Below are 21237 nucleotides of genomic sequence, written 5' to 3'. Positions count from 1 at the left end.
AGCAATTAACAGACAGACTTTCGCATTTATAATATTTATTCTGATTTTATTTACTTATATTTAAATTCGTCTAAATACTGAAAATTCACAAAAGATAACAATTCAAAAATTACTACAAGTTTATCAACCCACACATTAAATAAAGATAATCAAATTACGTTTTAAATGTCATATTTAAAACAAAATTTTAGCAAATAGCCCGGAGCCTTGCCCGGAGCTATTTCCAACATGACATCTGTCATGTCGTAAAAATGACGTTTCTCTTGTCTCTGGTTTAAGATTTTGTTGTTTATTATACGTGTTTATAACCTGGGGGCTTATAAACATGTTAGTTTATTATTTTAACTAGCTGTGCTCCGCGGTTTTACTCGCAGTGCTCCGCTCCTGTTGGTCTTAGCGAGATGATATATAGCCTATAGCCTTCCTAGATAAATAGACTATCTAACACCGCAGGAATTTTTCAAATCGGACCAGTAGTTCCCGAGATTAGCGCGTTCAAACTAAAACAAACTCTTCAGCTATAAGAAACTTATGCAAAATAAAACAATCATCATTCACATACTCTAGGGCTCTAGGCTAGGTAACCTAAGTAAATTATATTAAGCTATTGCATAGCTTCTATCGCGGGCCTTGAGCGCGGGGACCGAATCGAGAAATTTAGTAACGAAAAACCTCACGCTCCCCACTCCGACGGGCGCGGAGGTGTGGCTTGAAGGCATAGCATGCAATAGCTTTACCGCGGCAGTCCCCGAGTGCTACACGTCTTTTTTTATTATTTAAACTGTGATGGTTCGAATACAGACAACTGTCTCGCTCGAAATAATATTATTCTATAATTTACCGCGTAATTGCAAAACATATGATGCAAAGATTCCATTTTTCACTGTCTTTTCCTTTTTCATTCATTTTACTAGATCGCAAGAGAATCATTTACTAATAATGTTATGGGTTATTTTAATATATATATAATAACTAGCTGTCCGCCCCGGCTTCGCCCGTGGTACATATGAAAAATAGATGTTGGCCGATTCTCAGACTTACCCGATATGCACAGAAAATTTCATGAGAATCGGTCCACCCGTTTCGGAGGAGTATGCAGACTAACATTGTGACACGAGAAGATAAAATTCCACCCCAAATTCAGACATCAAGGCAATTTTTTATATTTTTAAAAAAATATTTATATTACGACACAAAAATTTGTCTTATATTCAAGGAAGTAGGATAAAAAAAATATATATTTCTTACTAGCTTTTCCCCGCGGCAACTCATATTAATAAAATATAGACTGTCTAAAAGTGAAATAATTTTTCAAATCGGACCCGAGGTTCCTGATTATTGCGCGTTCAAACAAACAAACTCTTCAGCTTCATATTAATATAGATAAAATAAATGCTTTTACAGTCGTGCAATACAATCATACTACGTGTCAGAAGTGAAACTTCTTTAGTAAGATTCAATGATACCAAAATCGTCACCTTTCTCCATAACGTGGCGGTATTGCCATGACGCGACCTTGAAATTTTACTCAAGCACTTCGAAAATAACTAAGATCCTAGATCCATAACTTGATCAACTTGTAAGTTGTAACTAAGTTAGCAATTGTCACTTTGTTTGTCTTCCTAAATTCTGTTAGTATTCCTCCCTAGTAAATAAACTTAAATACGGTATGATACTTGAGTCGAATACTTGAAAAACTTAGATACATTTAGAAAGAAACTAATATATAGAGGAAAGATTACATAGTGATCAGATTATTACGATAAGTTGAAAATGATTGAGATTATTATATTGATCAATAAGGTATATTTTTATAAAAAAAGCCATAATATGTTTGTACAATTTCCTCTGTTTACAAACGGCGTCTGTCACTTTACAAAATAATACGCTAGGCATTTTGTTATATGTCGAGAATTCGTAATCAGAAATTTTTGGTTTGGATAAAGGGGTGGGTTAGGTTAGGTTCTTGTTTTTAAAACTACACAGAAATAGGAACCCCGCGAAGTGAGGGCTCCATCAACCATCTTCTTGTGGACGTTTGAAAAAAGTAAATACACAGCATATTACAAAATGCTGCGCGTTTGTAAACGGCGAGGTTATACAATTTGCCTGCGACATGTATATTACAACTATAATAAATCAGAATCACAACTAACAAGAATATTTTTCTATAATCAGAGATTTTCTATGATCAGATGAATTTCCAAAAGTTTGGAATACCGGAATCGGATCTATAAAACGAAATATTATTTACAGTTGTAAAAAAGGAGTTATTTAGAATGGGTATTAAAAGTAAGTGGAGTTGTTTCCAATCATCCCTGTTCACAAGTACACACATAGACACATTGGTGAAAACAAAATTAAAATCGGTGCAATAGTATTTTAAATTCAAACAGGCTATTTCATCGATAGTTATTTACATTGTGTACTTGTTGTGAACTATATAATTTATGAATATGAAAATCTTATGAAAATTATAATTTTCTAACCACAATAAAGCTAACCCAATTTATAATATGATATTTTATGCAATTTATTAAATGTAAGATGATTTCGTTTATTAAAAGCCTGTTTATCAAAAGATTTCATTCGTCATTTGTATTCATCATTTCTATTTCAGATCCGCCATTTTGAAACTCGAGCTGTCAAATTTTCCCGCCATGTGTGTCGCACTGCGTATTTCCGTTTTGTTGTTTGTGGTACTCTTCATCAGTACATGCTATTCTGCTACGGTAAGTTATATTTTTATAAACATTATAATAGTACTATAGAAAATAGGATTATTTAATTAATTCCACACAGCACAAATTATTAAGAAATGTTTGAATAAATGAATAAATTTCAATTACAGAAAGATTGAATTGAAGTTTATAATATTCTAAACAAGTATATCTTCTTCTTCTCTTTATAAATAAAAATGAATCGCAAAATGTGTTGGTAAGCGCATAACTCGAGAACGGCTGAACCGATTTCGATAATTCTTTTTTTATTATATTCCTTGAAGTACGAGGATGGTTCTTATGTAGAGAAAACGTAAATATTATGTACCACGGGCGAAGCCGGGGCGGACCGCTAGTATATAAATATTTCCTTTAATATCCTTTATTAGAGTTTTATATAATAGGCATATATAGATTTTGATGTTTTCATCTTCCAGATCCCACGAAACTTCGACTCTCGGCTTAACGATGATATTATTATACCGCCAAAGAAGCGGCCATTTTGTAATGCTTTCACAGGTAATTATTAAAATAATAATTAATGATGAAGAATCGTAATGTTTAGTTTGAAAGAAAGTTCTCTTTGTCTTCTTGCAATATTCAGTTACTTTCAAACCATTTATTTAAATGTATTTAATAATTCCAGGATGCGGAAGAAAACGGTCACAAAATCCACCCGGCATGCCCCTTCAAGAGATAATGAGGCAAAGACAGGTGAGGTTTCATTTTTTATTTTAAGATGAGCAACTGCGCCTGATGGTAAGTGATCATCACCACCTATGAATATATTATACAAATGTAATGCTACTTCAAATGCGTTCTTAACTTTTTCATTTTAAAAGAATAAAAAGGATTAAAAGATAAGACCTGAAAAAAGAAAAGGATTAGATTTCTGGCTTCTTGCTCCTCCATTCAAGGTACAAAACGCAGTACTGTACACCAACCAAGTAATTCACACCTCTTTTCTGTATACCTAGTTCCTATCTTACCTAAGTGCTCGCCAAAGATTATTTGAGTCCTAAAAAAAACTAACAAATTAACTACATCTATATTAAAAATAATTAATTATTATATTATCAATATCTTTTTACAGATGGACGAAGACATGGCCTACGCGGACACGGACAACGCAATCGAGGAACTCACCCGCCAAATCCTATCAGAAGCGAAACTATGGGAAGCAATACAAGAAGCGAGCGCTGAAATAGCCAGGCGAAAGCAGAACGCGTTACAGTAAATGACATTGACTTTTGACAGATGTCAAATGGATCTGCGCCATAGAGAATTTTTCTTTACCATAGACTAATTACTTTTTTAAATTATTCAAATGGCAACGGAACACGTAATTTAATGTTTAATTCGTTGTTTTATAAATATATTTATTCCCTTTTTATGTGACACTTTTCTGAATCTAATTACTTCGGTACTTTCTTGTTGTCCTACTTAATTCATCAATCTATAATTTCGCAGATCCATGACCTATTGATAAATAAAAAAAATAAACTTGTCTATGACTGACAACCGCGTCCGTAGCGTTTCTATTTATATGTCAAATTTCGCGCCAATTTGTAGATAAACATGGCGTCTATAACGGAAAAAAATGCGCTATTTTATTATCTATCTTGTACTTTAGAAGGTGACATTGTATATATTCTTGTAGGTTATTCTTGGAAATTTGTAATTTCTATACGGTGGTATCGTAAAATTGCATATAAAATAATTAATGACATGAAATAGCAGACTGCTTCAAAAATTAATAGGTACGATGCTCGTAAAAAAATAGAGAAAAAGCGGAGTTACTATTAACATATTTGTTAATCAGGTTGCTTATTTAGAAAGAAAGAAATAAAGAAAACGTTTATTTAATGGCACATAGCCTCACAAGTACATTATGAAAACAATCACTCGGTGAACATCTGTGACGTAAAAAACGTCACAGCACCGATTTTCAGTGAGCCGATTGAGTGATTTCAGTGATTTTTAGCAAGAATCAAAACTGTTTTGTAAACTATTTAATACATTAATGTTACAATAGGTTATGAATTATGTACCTACAGTTATTTATTCATGTTTTTGCTGTTAACATTTTCATGAAGCTATCACAAAGAATTATAAGTTTAATCTATATTATAAATCTGAAGAGTTTGTTTGAACGCGCTAATCTCAGGAACTACCGGTCCGATTTGAAAAATTCTTTCGGTGTTAGATAGACTATTCATTTAGGAAGGCTATAAGCTATAATATATCATCACGCTAAGACCAACAGAAGCAGGTACGCAATTGAAACCGCGGAGCACAGCTAGTTAGTGATAACCATCATATTGTTCTGAAATAGTTTCTTTACTTTGAAACTTTTCTATTTCATGATATTATCGATATTTTCATATGCAAATTTACGATACACAAAACATATTTATAAGCAATGCGTCGATTGGTTGTAAGAATAAAACTCATTTTTAAAACTTGTCTCGTAGTTATTGTTTAAGATTGTTCAAATTGAGAAGGAATAAAGGTCCTTCGATGAATGTGTTGTTTTATTTTGCCCTTTTAATATATATTTATTTATTAGGCCGTATTATGACCTCTTATTTCCAGTCAGTTTAGGCGGTGAATTGATCTGACTGGTAAATTCATATAATACAATAATAATTAACTTTGCGATCTAATTTGCGATTATAAATTGCGATCATAATATGAATTTGCCACTCAGTTCAATTCACGGCGTAAACTGTCTGGGAATAAGACGTCATAATACGGCCCCTGGTCAACTAAAGCAAGTTTTTTTTAACACAAACTAATCTGCCTTCAAAATGTTATAGAATTGGACAAAATTTAAATTGGACCAATTGCAGGGCAGAGCTTTCAAATAAAAAGAGAATCATCAAAATCGATTCACACAGTCGCAAAAATCTGAAGTAACAAACAAACGAATATACAGTCGAATTGTAAACCTCTTTTTTTTAAGTCAGAAAATAGATATTTTCTATCTAATGATACTTAATGGAGCGACGATATACGCAGGGTTGCTGGTACTCAATGGCGTCGAAAAGCTGAATACCGAGCTCTATGGCGTGACTTAGGACTCTTAGGAGCGGCCTATGTCCAACAGTGGACGGAAAAAGGCTGAAGAGAGAGATAGAGAGAGATATTTAATGTATGAAAAGAATGAATTGGAACTGAAATTGCAGGAATATATTATTTTTTTAAACATCAACATCATTAAATGTGAAAACTTAAATTATCACATACCTACTACTACTAGCTAGCTAGCTACTAGCTTTCCACCCGCGGCATTGCCCGCGCAGTGAAAGAAAAACCCGCATAGTTCCCGTTCCCGTGGGATTTCCGGGATAAAACTTAGCCTATGTTGCTCAGATGCAGCTTTCTCATGGTGAAAGAATTTTTGAAATCGGTCCAGTAGTTTATGCGTAAAAACCATACATACATACATACATAATTACAAACCTCTTTATACCTAATATTAGTATAGATACTATTTCAAATTCAAGATGGAGGCGACAGAATAAGACACAAATTACTTTGAAAATAATCACTTTATTCATTTACTACATTTATATAACAATAAATATAATTACGCATCCAGAATCTTGTTTTCTACTTGATACACTTCAATAGGCTCATCATCCCAGTCGAGGTTTTCAATAATGATTTTTGGTTTTGAGATGTATGGTAAGTCGCTGATGCTGGAGACAATCTATGGATATTAAATACGACTTAAAATATTTAAAAAATGAAGGAAATGTCAAATAATCTACGACGAAAAAAAATGTCTCGGTCTGGCAGGACACAGAAGGTTGATCACCTACTTGTCCCTAAAGAAAAATCGATCAGTGAAACAGATGTAGGTATAATGCATCTGCCCCTTATTAATTATGCTGCAATTTCATTAAGATTTGAAGATTTTAAGTCAAAACCTACTGGACCGGTTTCATAAATTCTTTCACCGTTGGATTTTCATGATCCCTGATTCCTGAATGCTATTATGTATTAGTTATTACCCTAATGCTGTAGGTATCATATTCAGATCTGTGGAAGTCTATAGGACGCGATTATATTTTCGTTTATTGTATGCCTTGTTGGAAAACAGCTGAAAAAGAGAAAGAGGAAGCTCGTTTTCCCTTAACTTTTGTCTTTCGTGAAAATCTCAATAGAATCGGTTAAGCCGTTTCAGAGAGAATTTTTGTTGACACGTTTCTCTATTATTAACTATCGATTAACCCTATTAAGAACCACACACGAAATTGTGGCGGATAGCTAGTATAGTATAATTTATTTAAACGATGGATAACTCACCTTAAAAGTATCAGATCCTCGCTTCTTCCTCAAGTAGTTGAAACAGCAGGTCCTGAAGTATCTAGATCCGCAGGCGGAGGCGCACTCCCTTCCACATGACTGACAGTTCATTGAAGCCCAGGCCGCCATCACTGAAAAAAAATTAATCTATACTAATATTATAAAGCTGAAGAGTTTGTTTGTTTGAACGCGCTAATCTCAGGAACTATTGGTTCGATTTGAAAAATTTTTTCGGTGTTAGATAGCCCATTTATCGAGGAAGGTATATATCATCAATCATCACTATATATCATCTATATATCATCACCCTAAGACCAATAAGAGCGGAGTAAAACCGCGGAGCACAGCTAGTTAGAATCTATAGTGTTAAAGAAGCAGTGGTGCTTTAATTGATACAGCAGTGGTGATTATTTGTAAAGAAAAAAGACTGAAGGTTTGAAACGTGTGTGCAAAAATGTTGGGTGCCAAATATGGGCAGGAATACATGCATACCAATTGTAATTTTCGTAATACATTGCTAGAATGAGAAAGTAAAAGTAAGTCTGTCGGCCAATGTATCTTTTTCTCTCTTTTTGTCCTGGAAATCCCACGGAAATGGAAACTTTTCGGGATTTCCTTTGACTACGCGGGCGAAGTTAAAAATGGTAAAAAAAATAACGATGGACCTAAAGTATCGTTGCTTGATATTAAACTCTTCCGTACTAACGATAGTTACTAGTTATTATTCTGTGGTAATAGCTCGACCGATTCTTATGAAATTTTCTGTATTCGGTAGGTCTGCCAATCGGTAAACATCTATTTTGCCCCTAATTCCTAAATGATAAGGGTAAGGCAGAATAACGTAAGCCTGGTCAGCTTTAAATTATGCCCATTTATTTCAATTTTAAATTAAAAAGTCACTCTCTACTTACCACAGATAACCAAAAACAAGATGACAATTTTTGACATTTCGAAACGAGGAACGCGGGAAAAACAAGATGGCGTATTCAAAGCAGCAGATCGAATGATACAGAACGAATCTGGAATCCCTTTTATATTGAAGAATGTTTATTCACGTAGGTGACAAAGTAATGTTTGTTGTGTATTGTTTTACAAAATACATGGGATTGAAATCATATTGAGCGGGATCTCTTGAGAATCCATGCGAAAGTGTCTGAGATATAGCGTGCATTGGAAAATTTAATAGTTTTGTAGCATTCAAAATGCTTTATTTTTTAAAGAATAGAAAATGTATGTTTTAAATGGCATACTGTTTGTTATATAGAAATGGTTATCAAAAATTCAAAATGTATCTTGCCTTTGCCCGACCTCACTTATGGTACCTACATACTTACTTACAAGATAAATTTTCTCCGAGAGAAAATCAGAGAAAATTCCATCGAGTACTTGAATATCGAACATACATCCAATCATCCAAAAATACTCATTTATAATACATACATCTATACTAATATTATAAAAAAGGAAAGGTTTGTAATTATGTATGTATCTATGTATGGTTTTCACGCATAAACTACTGGACCGATTTTGATAAAATTTGGCACAGACAATCGAGACAAAATTTAGACCCTGAGAAAGAACATAGGCCTTGTATTGCGAAATATGACCGCTACTAATACATATTATAGTATCACTGCATAGCAAAAAAAAAACAAAGTCGCTTTTCGCCATCTATCTGTATGATTTTAATGAGGTATTTTTAATAGATAGATTGGTTGTCGAGAAATATAATTTATTAGGTTTTAGACAAACCGGGCGAAGCCGCGGGTGGAAAGCTAGTACTAATCTTTATATATAAAAATGAATCGCAAAATGTGTTCGTAAGCGCATAACTCGAGAATGGCTGAACCGATTTCGATAATTCTTTTTTATTACATTCCTTGAAGTACGAGGATGGTTCTTATGTAGAGAAAACGTAAACATGTACCACGGGCGAAGCCGGGGCGGACCGCTAGTCTATCTATAATATAAAAAATGAATTGCAAAATGTGTTGGTAAGCGCATAACTCGAGAACGGCTGAACCGATTTCGATAATTCTTTTTTTATTATATTCCTTGAAGTACGAGGATGGTTCTTATGTAGAGAAAACGTAAATATGTACCACGGGCGAAGCCGGGGCGGACTGCTAGTCTTCTTATATATAAAAATGAATCGCAAAATGTGTTGGTAAGCGCATAACTCGAGAACGGCTGAACCGATTTCGATAATTCTTTTTTTATTATATTCCTTGAAGTACGAGGATGGTTCTTATGTAGAGAAAACGTAAATATTATGTACCACGGGCGAAGCCGGGGCGGACAGCTAGTTATAATATAAAGATTATCTACTATCTACGAGTATTATCTACCAATATATTATATAATGAACTAGACTTAAAAGAAAACCCGCATAGTTCCCATGCCTGTAGGATTTCCGGGATAAAAAGTAGCCTCTGTCTTATTCTGGGTCTTCAGATACCTACATACCAAATTTCATTGCAATCGATACTGTAGTATTTGCGTGAAAGAGTAACAAACATCCATTCATCCATGCTCGGAAATCTTCGCATTTATAATATTAGTAGGATTAGGTACTATGGCTAGAGGACGTCGAGGTGGATCAGGGAAATATATTATTTTGTGTTCAGTAAGAGTCCCTCCGTTTTTGAGATATTCGATATTTTTCGAAACTTCAAAAAGGTACACCCTTTGCCACTCTTCTTGGTAGTGTACCTCGAAATGTTGGGTTTTTGGCATAGTATTCCTTGATAGATACATCGAATTTTAAACCATGATTTCAAGAGACGCATGCATAGATTTTTTAAACAAAGATGAAACTCAAATTTTAATGTTTTGCTTAGCTATTTTTCTTCAAAAGCTATAACGTAGGTACTATAGAAAACATAATATGGTTACCGAGTTGCCAAATCAAAAAAAAACTTCAAAATATCTTGGACTGTATAATTTTAACCGACTTAAAAAAAGTAGAAGGTTTACCTACTGCATTGAGTCAATACCTTTTTGTATTCTTAATTATAAAAATTACTAATTTCTTTATAGTAACAATATAATATTATTTTAACTGTGGAAAGAAAAAAATTGCATTATAATTATCGCATTATTAAATTTATATTTACAAAAGTTCAAAGTGACCAGGATCAGCTCTTCTTAATAGGACATATACTCATCGTCATCTGAGGCTCTACAGCCGCGAGTGGCATGGTCCAGTTACCAGTATTGAGATCATCTTTTATTAAAAGGAAAATTAAAGAAAGACATACTCTACAGTCTACACTTCTTAATAAATGATTGATTCAATGTATTTGAATTTATAATTAAAGTAAGTATAAAATATAAATATACCAAAAGCTGGTTCCCGGTCCTCCCTTATTGAGGATATACCTGGGTCAAAATACAGACGGATAGACAGATAGACAGTGAAGGCTCAGTAATAGGCCCTATTCTTTATTTTACCTGTGCCGTCAGCACATTACAGTTACTTATTAGGTCAGGCATCATGTAACATTAATGTATTCTACTTCAGTTGGTAATTGGCTGCAATATAAAGAGGTTGTCAATCCGTTGTTGTTTATTGGGCGTAGTCCTTGTCGGGCGTTGTTGTTTGTCGGGGTCATCAAATAGTAGCGGCTTTATATTGTTCGGATAGGTGAATAAAACAACGGATTGACAACCTCTTTATATTGCAGCCAATTTACAACTGAGGTACAATTAGTGACACAATACATATTAATTATTAATGTTACATGATGCCTGACCTAATAGGTAAGTAGATAACTGTAATGTGCTGACGGCACATTACCCTTTCGATAAAAAAGCCTATTTTACAAGGCAGGCAAAAAAACACGCTTTTTATAGAAAACCGAACTAAAAAATAGAAAATTTTATCAAATTAGTGTATTGTCATCGGTCCTCGATAAATCTACAAAGTACTACTAAAAGAATTATCGAAATCGGTTCAGCAGTTCTCGAGTTATGCGCTTACCAACACATTTTGCGATTCATTTTTATATATAAGAAAAAGAAGATAAGAAGATATTGGCTCATATTCGGCTATAGCACAAATACCGAAGCTCCTCCAATCTTTGTATTTAACTTGTATACTTAAATTGTAAATTTTATAAATTCTATAAGACTTACGAGTAATTCAAGTAATATTTATGTGTATAACTTAAATTGAACAGTAAAGAAAATCTTTATCTAACTGACTGACTGAAATTTGGCATTCATAGGTGTTAGGTGGTGTTAGGACGTAGGCTTCCGCTAAGAAAGGATTTTGATCAATTCTACCACCAAGGGGATAAAATAGGGAATAAAATTTTGTACCATGAATTTATATTTTCCACGCAGACGAACCTGCGGGCAACAGCAAGTATTTTCATTTTTTTATCATCATCGCTGCATAGTATAAAACAAAGTCGCTTTCTCTGTCCCTATTGTCCATTTGTATGCTTAAATCTTTAAAGCTACGCAACGAATTTTGATGCAGTTTTTCTAATAGATAGAGTGATTCAAGAGGAAGGTTTTAGTATATAATTTATTAGGTTTTAGACAAAGCGGGCGAAGCCGCGGGCGGTAAACTAGTAGGATAATAAAAAACAAGATTTTGTAAACGCGTATATTTCTTACACAAAATATTCCAATCTAATTACAAATTCTATTCTATTTCTACATCTACCCAGCCTTTAGATATATGATATTCTAATATTTAGTACTTATACATGCATAAAATGTTATTATTAATTATATTCCAACATATTTATTCTTGGTGAAGGACGCCATTTAAAAACACAACTTTGTGAAAAAAGAATGAAGAAAGTAATATTTTACATCAACAATGATAAATATATTTTTAACCTAAAAACTCTTTGGCGCCAAGAAATTAATAAAAAAACAAACTGTCATTACGTTTGGATAAACGTACCAGCAAAGTTCTATAATTATTGCCACCTACAAAAATAATATTTGGTCTCTTGTTACAATTGCATATTTTCTACATATTAGCTTTTATAAAGCTATATTTCTAATCTCTCTCGTAAAAATCCTCCATGTTTCCCTGCAGCTTGTCGTTGAACCACGTGAATCTGTCATCGGGGATGTTTTCTGCGTAAACTGGAAACTCATGTGGTCGTGTACCGCCGCTGTAAAAGCGCACCTGTAAGAACAGTTAAGAATACCTATTTATATAGCCTGTAAAAATCAACAAAATCACACATTATGAAGCATCAAATCTATACTAATATTATAAAGCTGAAGAGTTTTTTTGTTTGTTTGAACGCGCTTATCTCGGGAACTACTGGTCCGATTTGAAAAATTATTTCGGTTAAAATATATACATAATACATATATTGTAATAATTTTGTTACTATTTATAATTTATACTTTAATAGATAGCATACTAGACATGAATTTAAATGATAATTTTAATATTTTGTAGTTGAAGCCCAAGCTTAAGAGCGTGTCTTTTAGCAAAGAGACGCTAAGAGCATGCATCTCTTACCATGATTAACCTAACATAGCCTTAATTATTATTATATACAAACTGTAGATACTAAGGATAATTACATTCATAGTATCCGGCCGTTTCTTCCTCAAATAATTGAAGCAGCACGACCTGAAGTGTCGAGTTCCACACGCTGATGCACATTCGCTACCACAGGAGTCACAGGACAGGCCTTGAGCCCATACTGTACCTGTATAGATAAGTTTTTGTATTAAGAAGTTAGTTAAGTTATAAGACAGAGGAAATAAACGCTATCAGTTATGTGAAGAAGAATTATCAAGTAGTAGTTCAAAGCTTTTTCACGATAAACCATGTTCTATTAACTATATTTTCTGTATGCCTGAATATTAAATAATTAAATAAATATTGTTTGTTAGTCTTCAATAAAATTATGTACTCTAGGAATCAATACTTAGTGCTATTATTTCACAGAAGTATCTAAAATTAACACCCAATGTAGTCAGGGCCATTATCAGCATACCAATATGAAAAAACATTTTAATAACGAATTCTACATTGAACTACAATCCAATGTGCAACTTCTCTAAAAAAAAAATTAGAATTAAAGGAACAAGGAAAAATCATGCATTAATCGGATTTCTAACATCATCTAGAAGATATTATAAACTACCAAGGACACACAGATTACAAGACATCATCATAACTAGATAGATATAATTCAAAAGAAACAATCCATCTTACGTACACATGATAGATTCCAGAAGGAAGAATAGAAGACACAGGTCAGAGTTGCCACTTACATCAATTTTTAATGAATAAAAATCTAAACATAAATTGGACAGGGAATGAAGAAACACCAAAAAGACCTTACTAACTCTAGACATTCAGACACTATAATACCTGGGATATAATCACTAGAAGGTCCAGCTTCTTTCTTCATCCATTTATACTCTGCATGCGACAATGTCGCTAGGTAAAATAAAGCTTGATTTTACAATTAAAAAAAAATGTTGTGTGGTTTTATGAAACCACGGTAAAAGTGAAACTGTTCGAACACTGCTTTATGTAGCGCATGTCGCGTGACGGTCGGACGGATGTAGGTATACCTACAGCTCGGCAGCCGCGATACACGCGACATGCGCTACACAGACCAAACAGTTTGAGACGATGTAATAAAAGTTTCACTTTAATACAAATGAAGACAAAAACTGTCTGTTATTTCAGCCTTATAACAAGAAAACTTATAATTATTCAGCTATATTTGATTACAAACTGCTAGATATGTATACAACATAACCACCATGGGTATGTTATTAAAAGTGGTTCAAATTATTATGTTTTTTTTATTTTTACTCACCTATCAAAAATAAAGAAAGAATAGCTGTGATTTTTAACATCGTTGTATCCGAACGTTTTCCCGCCACTGTAGTACAAGATGGCCGACGTTCGAACTGTCACTGAATGAAGGAAGCCTGAAGCAGTGCCTTTTTATAAGAAGCTTTCAGAAAGTAGGTGTTGGTTACGCGGGATAAATATTTATATATTTTGACAAACAAGCAAAAGTTGTGTGGAGTTTAAAATTGATTTTATTAAGCTTTCGATTAAAGTTATAATCAAAGGGTCAATGTATCTAACGATGTTTTTTAAATATCAGCTGACTTCATCAACGGAATATTAGAATTCTTGATTAGAATAGATACGAATGATTAAAATATATGCGATTTGGTTTAGTTTTTTAAAGACAAAAATAATATAACAATTTAGAAACATGTTTTGTGAGAGGATAAAAATATGTTGGTTAAATAAATAACACAACATTTTATTCGTAAGCCGTTTCCGACCCGGAAATAGGGTTCCATTTTAAACCTTTTCGAAACGGAACTTTAAAAATTGAGTTGCAAGTATTAATTGCCTGTCTATCTGTAAATCTATACTAATATTATAAAGCTGAAGAGTTTGTTTGTTTGAACGCGCTAATCTCGGGAACTACTGGTCCGATTTGAAAAATTCTTTCGGTGTTAGATAGCCCATTTCTCGAGAAAGGCTATAGGCTACATATCATCACGCTAAGACCAAGAGGAGCGGACCAATGCGGGTGAAACCGCGCGGCACAGCTAGTCTTTTATCTACGAACTGATCTTGTTGATACTTTCACAGACTACAAATACAATAGTTTAGCTTTGCGTTTAAATATTTTCAGTAATAATTACTAGTTTAAAATACCCTTTATCCAATTAAGTAGGTATTAATTATTCTAGACGCTGGTCAGGTGAAACGGTATTCAATATTGCTCACAAATTATCATATTTATCGAAAAACTTTAACTTTGTAGAGTTATAATCAGCTATCTTTTTGAACCAATAGGACCAGTAGTTAAACCGTGATTGCGTATCCATTAATTTTTGAAGTGAAAACTTCTTTAGCGGCGTTGAGCACTTTTTCTGTAATGGGTATAAAATCTTAAACTCGCGTCAGGACACGTGACCTGATCGAAAAAGCGTAAGACGGATACCATTCCAAAATATCAAACATGCTCAACGTTAATAATGTGACGTAAAAAGCTTCATGAGCTTTATGAAATTTACGAGGAGCCGAATGTCTTATAGACCATAAAACTCGGCCGTTTACGCTGGGCCGGACACGTTGCACGTATGGACGACAACAGCCCCCCTAGTCAAGTGGCTTTCTGTGAACGCTACGCTAACTGCAGAAAGCCACTTGACTAGGGGGCTCCTCTGCGTCTGCTCGATGGAAAACCAGATGGACGTAGAAATCGAAGAAGCTCCGGTGGTTGAATAGCGTGGAACAGGACTTAAAAACGATAGGTGTGAAAAATTGGAGAACCCAGACAAAGGATCGAGAGGTCTGGAAGAAAATACTGGCCCAGGCCAAGGCCCACTCGCGGCTGTAGAGCCTCAGATGATGATGATGTGACGTAAAAATTTGAAACACTTTCGCATTAACAGGTAAAATTAATAAGGTTTTTTCTGAGGATGTTCCGATTCATTTCGTCTCATTGATTAAGTGGTGTGATGACTATTCGGCAAGTAAATAATATGTACATTGTACATACGTAAATTACGTTTTTCTTACATTCATTCACAACTAGCTGTGCCTTGCGGTTTTACCCGCAGTGCTCCATTCCTGTTGGTCTTAGCGTGATGATACATAGCCTATAGCCTTCCTCGATAAATGGGCTATCTAACACCGAAATAATTTTTCAAATCGGACCAGTAGTTTCTGAGATTAGCGCGTTCAAACAAACAAACTCTTCAGCTTTATAATATTAGTATACATTAAGAACAGAATGAACCCAGGAACTTTACCATAATCCGCCTACCAAGCTATACCAACCCGCACGTAAAATAGTATCATAGACAAACAGATAAAAATAAATATGAATACTTTCTCTAATGCAATATCCTTGTCTGTAATTTGAGAACGAATAAATAATATTGATACAATAGAGCTTTATACTGATAACTCTATTCCTATGTACACATAAATAATATATACCTATCTACTAGATGTGCCCCGCGGTTTTACCCGCATTGCTGCGCTCCTATTGGTCTTAGCGTACACTTAAATATTTATTCAAATCGCTAATCTCAGTAACCCGTAGTTACTGAGATTAGCGATTTCAAGAAAACAAACAAACTATTCAGCTATATTATATTAGTATAGATACATTTTATAAGAGATACTAACTGCCCCCGGAAACATTGTTCTACTTAAATGCCCTCTGCTCTTTATGATCTCTTTATGAACCTTAAAACATTAAAAAAAATCCGAATCAGTCGAGCCTTTCTTGAGTTTTACACCTAGCAACACATTAGGCCAGGCATTTTTAATAATTAGATTTCTAATTTTAAATCGAAATAAAGAATTCGAGACACTTGGTATAATTTACCCTGCTGTAGGTATCATATTCAGATCTGTGGAAGTCTATAGGACGCGATTATATTTTCGTTTATTGTATGCCTTGTTGGAAAACAGCTGAAAAAGAGAAAGAGGAAGCTCGTTTTCCCTTAACTTTTGTCTTTCGGGAAAATCTCAATAGAATCAGTTCAGCCGTTTTTGATAAAAAATGTAAGTGTATTGAATACTTTTGTATAAGCTAAATAAAAAATAAGTACATAACTACTAGAGAAGTCAATAATTTTAGAATTAAAAATAGAAAATAAAGTTTTATTTCCATATAATTTTAGCTATGTACACATGTATTTACTCTTTATATAATATTTTGTATATAGTACTACAGAAGCGCAAGCACGAAAACTACAGTCAAAGGCTGTTTTCCAATTACAGAGCATAATGCGACTCAGTGGCGCACAATGCCGAATTATGCTGATGCTTAATTGGAACATGAAACGCACCAGCAGGTTGCGCTAAGTTCAGTGTTGAAAAAAAAATATTCATAGAGTTAGCAATAACATCATTAATGTGTAAATAAAGTGGAAAAATATTTACGGTTATTTTAAGTAATTTGGATTTTGATTATTTCATTAACATTTTTTTCAATGTTTGTACCTTCATCCATACTTATATTTATTTTTTTAACACAATTTGAATTAACTTTGATTATTTCGAAAAAACTACAATTAAACGAAAGCTTTAAAAATTTTTCCAACAATTAATAATTACTAACGATAAATCGATTGCACGCATCAATTCACGCGCATTACTTTTTCTAGTGCTCGATTGTGCGAAGCGTTGCTGTAGTTGGAACATTCTACGTTAAGCATTATGTCGCACAATGCGCTCTAGTGCTGTAATTGGAAAACGGGGAAAGTATTCGTATCGTCATTGAGTTCATGTATGGGAATTTGAAAAGCGCCCCCTGCCGTGCGTTAAAGGAACTAATTTTATATTAAACTAGCGGTCCGCCCCGGCTTCGCCCGTGGTACATGTTTACGTTTTCTCTACATAAGAACCATCCTCGTACTTCAAGGAATATAATAAAAAAAGAATTATCGAAATCGGTTCAGCCGTTCTCGAGTTATGCGCTTACCAACACATTTTGCGATTCATTTTTATATATAAGACTAGCGGTCCGCCCCGGCTTCGCCCGTGGTACATGTTTACGTTTTCTCTACATAAGAACCATCCTCGTACTTCAAGGAATATAATAAAAAAAGAATTATCGAAATCGGTTCAGCCGTTCTCGAGTTATGCGCTTACCAACACATTTTGCGATTCATTTTTATATATATACTAGCGGTCCGCCCCGGCTTCGCCCGTGGTACATATTTACGTTTTCTCTACATAAAAACCATCCTCGTACTTCAAGGAATATAATAAAAAAAGAATTATCGAAATCGGTTCAGCCGTTCTCGAGTTATGCGCTTACCAACACATTTTGCGATTCATTTTTATATATAAGACTAGCGGTCCGCCCCGGCTTCGCCCGTGGTACATGTTTACGTTTTCTCTACATAAGAACCATCCTCGTACTTCAAGGAATATAATAAAAAAAGAATTATCGAAATCGGTTCAGCCGTTCTCGAGTTATGCGCTTACCAACACATTTTGCGATTCATTTTTATATATAAGACTAGCGGTCCGCCCCGGCTTCGCCCGTGGTACATGTTTACGTTTTCTCTACATAAGAACCATCCTCGTACTTCAAGGAATATAATAAAAAAAGAATTATTGAAATCGGTTCAGCCGTTCTCGAGTTATGCGCTTACCAACACATTTTGCGACTCATTTTTATATATAAAGATAAGAAGATAAAGAAGACTAGCCGCCCCGGCGGACGTTTTTCTACCCTATTGCCCCCTTTTCGTGAATTCTCTCCATAAAAATCTTCAGTTGTACAAACTTTAAAAAAATTGCCGAATTCGGACCGTTCTCAAGTTTTACGCTTATCAACATTTGGCGATACATTTTTATATTTCTATCTTCTCTATATAATATACTAGCGGTCCGCCCCGGCTTCGCCCGTGGTACATATTTCGTAATAAAAAGTAGCCTATGTCCTTTCTCGGGTATCAAAATATCTCCATACCAAATTTCAAGCAAATTGGTTCAGTAGTTTAGGCGTGATTGAGTAACAGACAGACAGACAGAGTTACTTTCGCATTTATAATATTAGTATGGATAAGATTCTCGTGTCACAATGTTAGTTACCATACTCCTCCGAAACGGCTGGACCAATAATCATTAAATTTTGAGTGCCTATTCAAACCTACTCTTTCAAAACGGCTGGTTTTGTGTACCTATTGGTAATATCTAAGAATCGACATACAGCTATTTTTCATAACCTTAAGTGCAGATAACAGATACATATAAGAAGACAATGACGTCATGATAATAATCGCTTTGACGATAGCTCGTACTCGCACACAAATAAAACGCAACAAAAATATCAAAACATTTACTCAACTAATAAAATCACTTTTTCTCTTTTTATCCTTATCATGTTTCTTTGAGTGCAGCACAAGTTTACTCCTCGTAATAAATCGTTTGGAGCACACCTCGCACTCGTGTGGCTTATCACCTACATGGGTCTTATAATGCATCAACATATTATTCTTTTGCGTAAAACTTTTCGAGCATATATCACATTGATACGGTTTTATACCCGTATGTATCTTTTCATGTCTGTCCAGGTCTGCTTTTCTGTAAAAAGACGCCCCACATTCCGTGCAGTTGAAGTTTTTTATCCCCGTATGAGATAGAACATGTATACTCAAATGCCCTGGCTGTGTGTATGTCTTTCCGCACGTTGTACACATATAAGGTCTTTCGCCTGTATGTGTGCGTGTGTGTTTTTTCAACTCGTAGCCCGTTTGAAAAACTTTGCCACACGTTTTGCAAGATTGTGGGTTCTTTGGGATTATGCGTTTCCGTTTTTTCCTGGAATAGATCGAACTTTAGTTGTTCTGAGGACAAAGGAGAAGTTATTGTGCATTTCGGATTTCGAAAAATGAGGGTACTTTCGATATGTGACTTTTATTTATCAACATTATTAAATAGAGATTATTTGGGTAGTTGATTGCTTAAAATTAATAATATGTATGTTATTATATAAATATACATATTACGTTAAATTATAGAAATGCCAGAATATTCAATGATAAGTAAAAAATATTGAAGGAAGTCCTTTTTACGACAGATTGAAGTGAAACTTCTTTATACGGGTTGGGAGTAAAATTTCAATATTGCATCATGGCAATTCCGTCATGGAGAAAGGCGACGATTTTGGTCTTTGAATCTTGTCAAAGAAGTTTCACTTCTGTTATCTGTGCTCGTTAAAACGCTGCCATTTTCCATATACCTTTACCATTTAATCAACTCACTTCTTTGGAACCTCTTCCTCGTCAGATATTTCAATCACTTCACACTTGACGATCACCTCCTCGGGCATACCCTCAAGTTCCACTAGCTCAGTCGGCTCAGGTTCAACGTCTTCCATCATCTGAAAGAAAGAACGTTGGAATCATTAAAAATCTATTAACTACTAACTTCCCGCCCGTGGTTTTGCCTGCTTTCGCTAAAATAGATCAATTATATATCGAGAATTGTATACAGAGCTGGCTGTGCTCCTCCTGTTTGTCTTAGCGAGATGATATATAGCCTACAACCTTCCTCGATAAATGGGCTATCTAACACCTAGTTTTTTTCAAATTGGACCAGTAGTTCCTGAGATAAGCGCGCTCAAACAAACTCTTCAGCTTTATAATATTAGTATAAATATGCATCATTTTCTTTAATTCATATTATAAAAACGGAACGGAGATGAAATTATGCTTTCGTATTACATGAAATTATTATCAAGTTCTCATGAGAACTTACCTGTTGAAATATCTTTAAGAAATTGAATTATTATAGACATTCCTTTCTCGATATAACTAAGTTGCAAATCCTATATTTAAGTGAATTTTTCATAACCAAAATTATTGCAAATTAGTGTGATTTTACTTTGCAAAGTTACAAACCAATAAAATTAATAGGACCGATACAAATTCGAATATAGATATAATAAAACATGGAATTTCGCACAGCCCTTTTTCTTTTTTCGCGTAAATAAACGAAAAATCGGCGGGGTGAAGGACATTTGTGTCATAAAAATACGTATTTAGTACTCACCTGACTCGTTTGACCACTTATTTTAAAGTTTCAACCAGCCAATAAAACTTAATCGTAACATCGTGTTATGGCTGGCTTGTATTCTCATGAATTAACCATTCTCTTGCACTTCTAGCGGCAATTCCAATAATAAATAAACAATATTTAGGAAAGTTGTCGGTGTTTACACGCAATGAAAAAATTCGATATCGCCGATATGTCAAACTTAATTTGACAGTGACATAAGACATTTGACAGCTAATTTTTTTTGTGGATTTGGTATTTTGGTGTTGCCCTATGATGTTTTCAAATTTACCATTTACTTCAAGTGTGATAATTTTTAGAGATTTTCAAAACGACGTGACGCAATGCGATCAACACGTTTTAATGTAAACTGTGAATACGCAACTTAATTTTTTATCTATATACAAAGTTTAGTAGTTTCCGTTGCATTGAAGAAAATTATATGTATGCACATGACATATCCCCTATCCCATTTAAAATTAAAAGACTAAATTACATATTATATGCCTTTGACGTCGCAACGCGTCGGTTAAATTTATACGGTTTTTAAACAATTGCGTGTGATAATTTCCCTTATTATTGACATTATTTTTTGCTGGTAACATTTTGAAACGTTTCGTTCATAATAATGTATGAATGAATTAT

The 21237-nt window shown here is 34.1% G+C and overlaps 4 protein-coding genes across 6 annotated transcripts; 1 reads left to right on the top strand and 3 right to left on the bottom strand.

Annotated features, from left to right (window-relative positions):
• Nucleotides 1-2622: 2622 nt before the first annotated feature.
• On the top strand, nt 2623-4473 carry CCAP (Crustacean cardioactive peptide). Its single transcript, XM_090118225.1, has 4 exons — nt 2623-2732; nt 3158-3239; nt 3367-3434; nt 3814-4473. Exons 1-4 carry the CDS (start codon nt 2661-2663, stop codon nt 3955-3957), a joined length of 366 nt encoding a protein of 121 aa, XP_089974351.1. The 5' UTR covers nt 2623-2660; the 3' UTR covers nt 3958-4473.
• Nucleotides 4474-6312: 1839 nt separating this feature from the next.
• Nucleotides 6313-8024, bottom strand: LOC149896350 (trissin-like). Its single transcript, XM_090118420.1, has 3 exons — nt 7946-8024; nt 7035-7165; nt 6313-6435 (listed from the first exon to the last, which is right to left on the bottom strand). Exons 1-3 carry the CDS (start codon nt 7980-7982, stop codon nt 6313-6315), a joined length of 291 nt encoding a protein of 96 aa, XP_089974546.1. The 5' UTR covers nt 7983-8024.
• Nucleotides 8025-11912: 3888 nt separating this feature from the next.
• LOC149896349 (uncharacterized) lies at nt 11913-13941 on the bottom strand. 2 transcript variants are annotated; one of them, XM_090118223.1, is made up of 4 exons: nt 13853-13925; nt 13396-13464; nt 12597-12724; nt 11913-12186 (listed from the first exon to the last, which is right to left on the bottom strand). In XM_090118223.1, exons 1-4 carry the CDS (start codon nt 13890-13892, stop codon nt 12055-12057), a joined length of 369 nt encoding a protein of 122 aa, XP_089974349.1. In that variant the 5' UTR covers nt 13893-13925; the 3' UTR covers nt 11913-12054. The 2 variants fall into 2 exon arrangements, with proteins under 2 accessions (XP_089974349.1, XP_089974350.1); XM_090118224.1 differs by lacking the exon at nt 13396-13464 and having other exon boundaries at nt 13853-13941.
• A 4918-nt stretch (nt 13942-18859) lies between these two features.
• On the bottom strand, nt 18860-20797 carry LOC149896348 (uncharacterized). 2 transcript variants are annotated; one of them, XM_090118219.1, is made up of 3 exons: nt 20590-20797; nt 19800-19918; nt 18860-19356 (listed from the first exon to the last, which is right to left on the bottom strand). In XM_090118219.1, the coding sequence occupies exons 2-3, from the start codon at nt 19916-19918 to the stop codon at nt 18879-18881; spliced, it is 597 nt and encodes a 198-aa protein (XP_089974345.1). In that variant the 5' UTR covers nt 20590-20797; the 3' UTR covers nt 18860-18878. The 2 variants fall into 2 exon arrangements, with proteins under 2 accessions (XP_089974345.1, XP_089974346.1); XM_090118220.1 differs by lacking the exon at nt 20590-20797 and adding an exon at nt 20296-20573.
• Nucleotides 20798-21237: the final 440 nt, after the last annotated feature.

The sequence above is a fragment of the Colias eurytheme genome, chromosome 29, assembly GCF_061535395.1.
Source record: "Colias eurytheme isolate Ceu_HAF_F1 chromosome 29, ilColEury1 Martin Lab GWU primary, whole genome shotgun sequence".
In the NCBI taxonomy this organism is placed as follows: domain Eukaryota; kingdom Metazoa; phylum Arthropoda; class Insecta; order Lepidoptera; family Pieridae; genus Colias; species Colias eurytheme.
The sequence above is the reverse complement of the archived record's forward strand: the minus strand, read 5'-3'. Positions and strand labels throughout refer to the sequence as shown.

Excerpts from the sequence above, each read along its gene's own strand:
- CCAP (XM_090118225.1), top strand. The coding sequence starts at position 2,661 with ATGTGTGTCGCACTGCGTATTTCCGTTTTGTTGTTTGTGGTACTCTTC. Across the intron at positions 2,733-3,157 it reads GTACATGCTATTCTGCTACG|ATCCCACGAAACTTCGACTC; the intron begins GTAAGTTATATT and ends TTCATCTTCCAG. Across the intron at positions 3,435-3,813 it reads AGATAATGAGGCAAAGACAG|ATGGACGAAGACATGGCCTA; the intron begins GTGAGGTTTCAT and ends ATCTTTTTACAG.
- LOC149896350 (XM_090118420.1), bottom strand. The coding sequence starts at position 7,982 with ATGTCAAAAATTGTCATCTTGTTTTTGGTTATCTGTG. Across the intron at positions 7,166-7,945 it reads CTTGTTTTTGGTTATCTGTG|TGATGGCGGCCTGGGCTTCA; the intron begins GTAAGTAGAGAG and ends ATTTTTTTTCAG. Across the intron at positions 6,436-7,034 it reads GAGGATCTGATACTTTTAAG|ATTGTCTCCAGCATCAGCGA; the intron begins GTGAGTTATCCA and ends TAATATCCATAG.
- LOC149896349 (XM_090118223.1), bottom strand. The coding sequence starts at position 13,892 with ATGTTAAAAATCACAGCTATTCTTTCTTTATTTTTGATAG. Across the intron at positions 12,725-13,395 it reads TTCTAGTGATTATATCCCAG|GTACAGTATGGGCTCAAGGC; the intron begins GTATTATAGTGT and ends TTATCTATACAG. Across the intron at positions 12,187-12,596 it reads AACGGCCGGATACTATGAAT|GTGCGCTTTTACAGCGGCGG; the intron begins GTAATTATCCTT and ends CTGTTCTTACAG.
- LOC149896348 (XM_090118219.1), bottom strand. The coding sequence starts at position 19,918 with ATGATGGAAGACGTTGAACCTGAGCCGACTGAGCTAGTGGAACTTGAG. Across the intron at positions 19,357-19,799 it reads GAGGAAGAGGTTCCAAAGAA|GAAAAAACGGAAACGCATAA; the intron begins GTGAGTTGATTA and ends GATCTATTCCAG.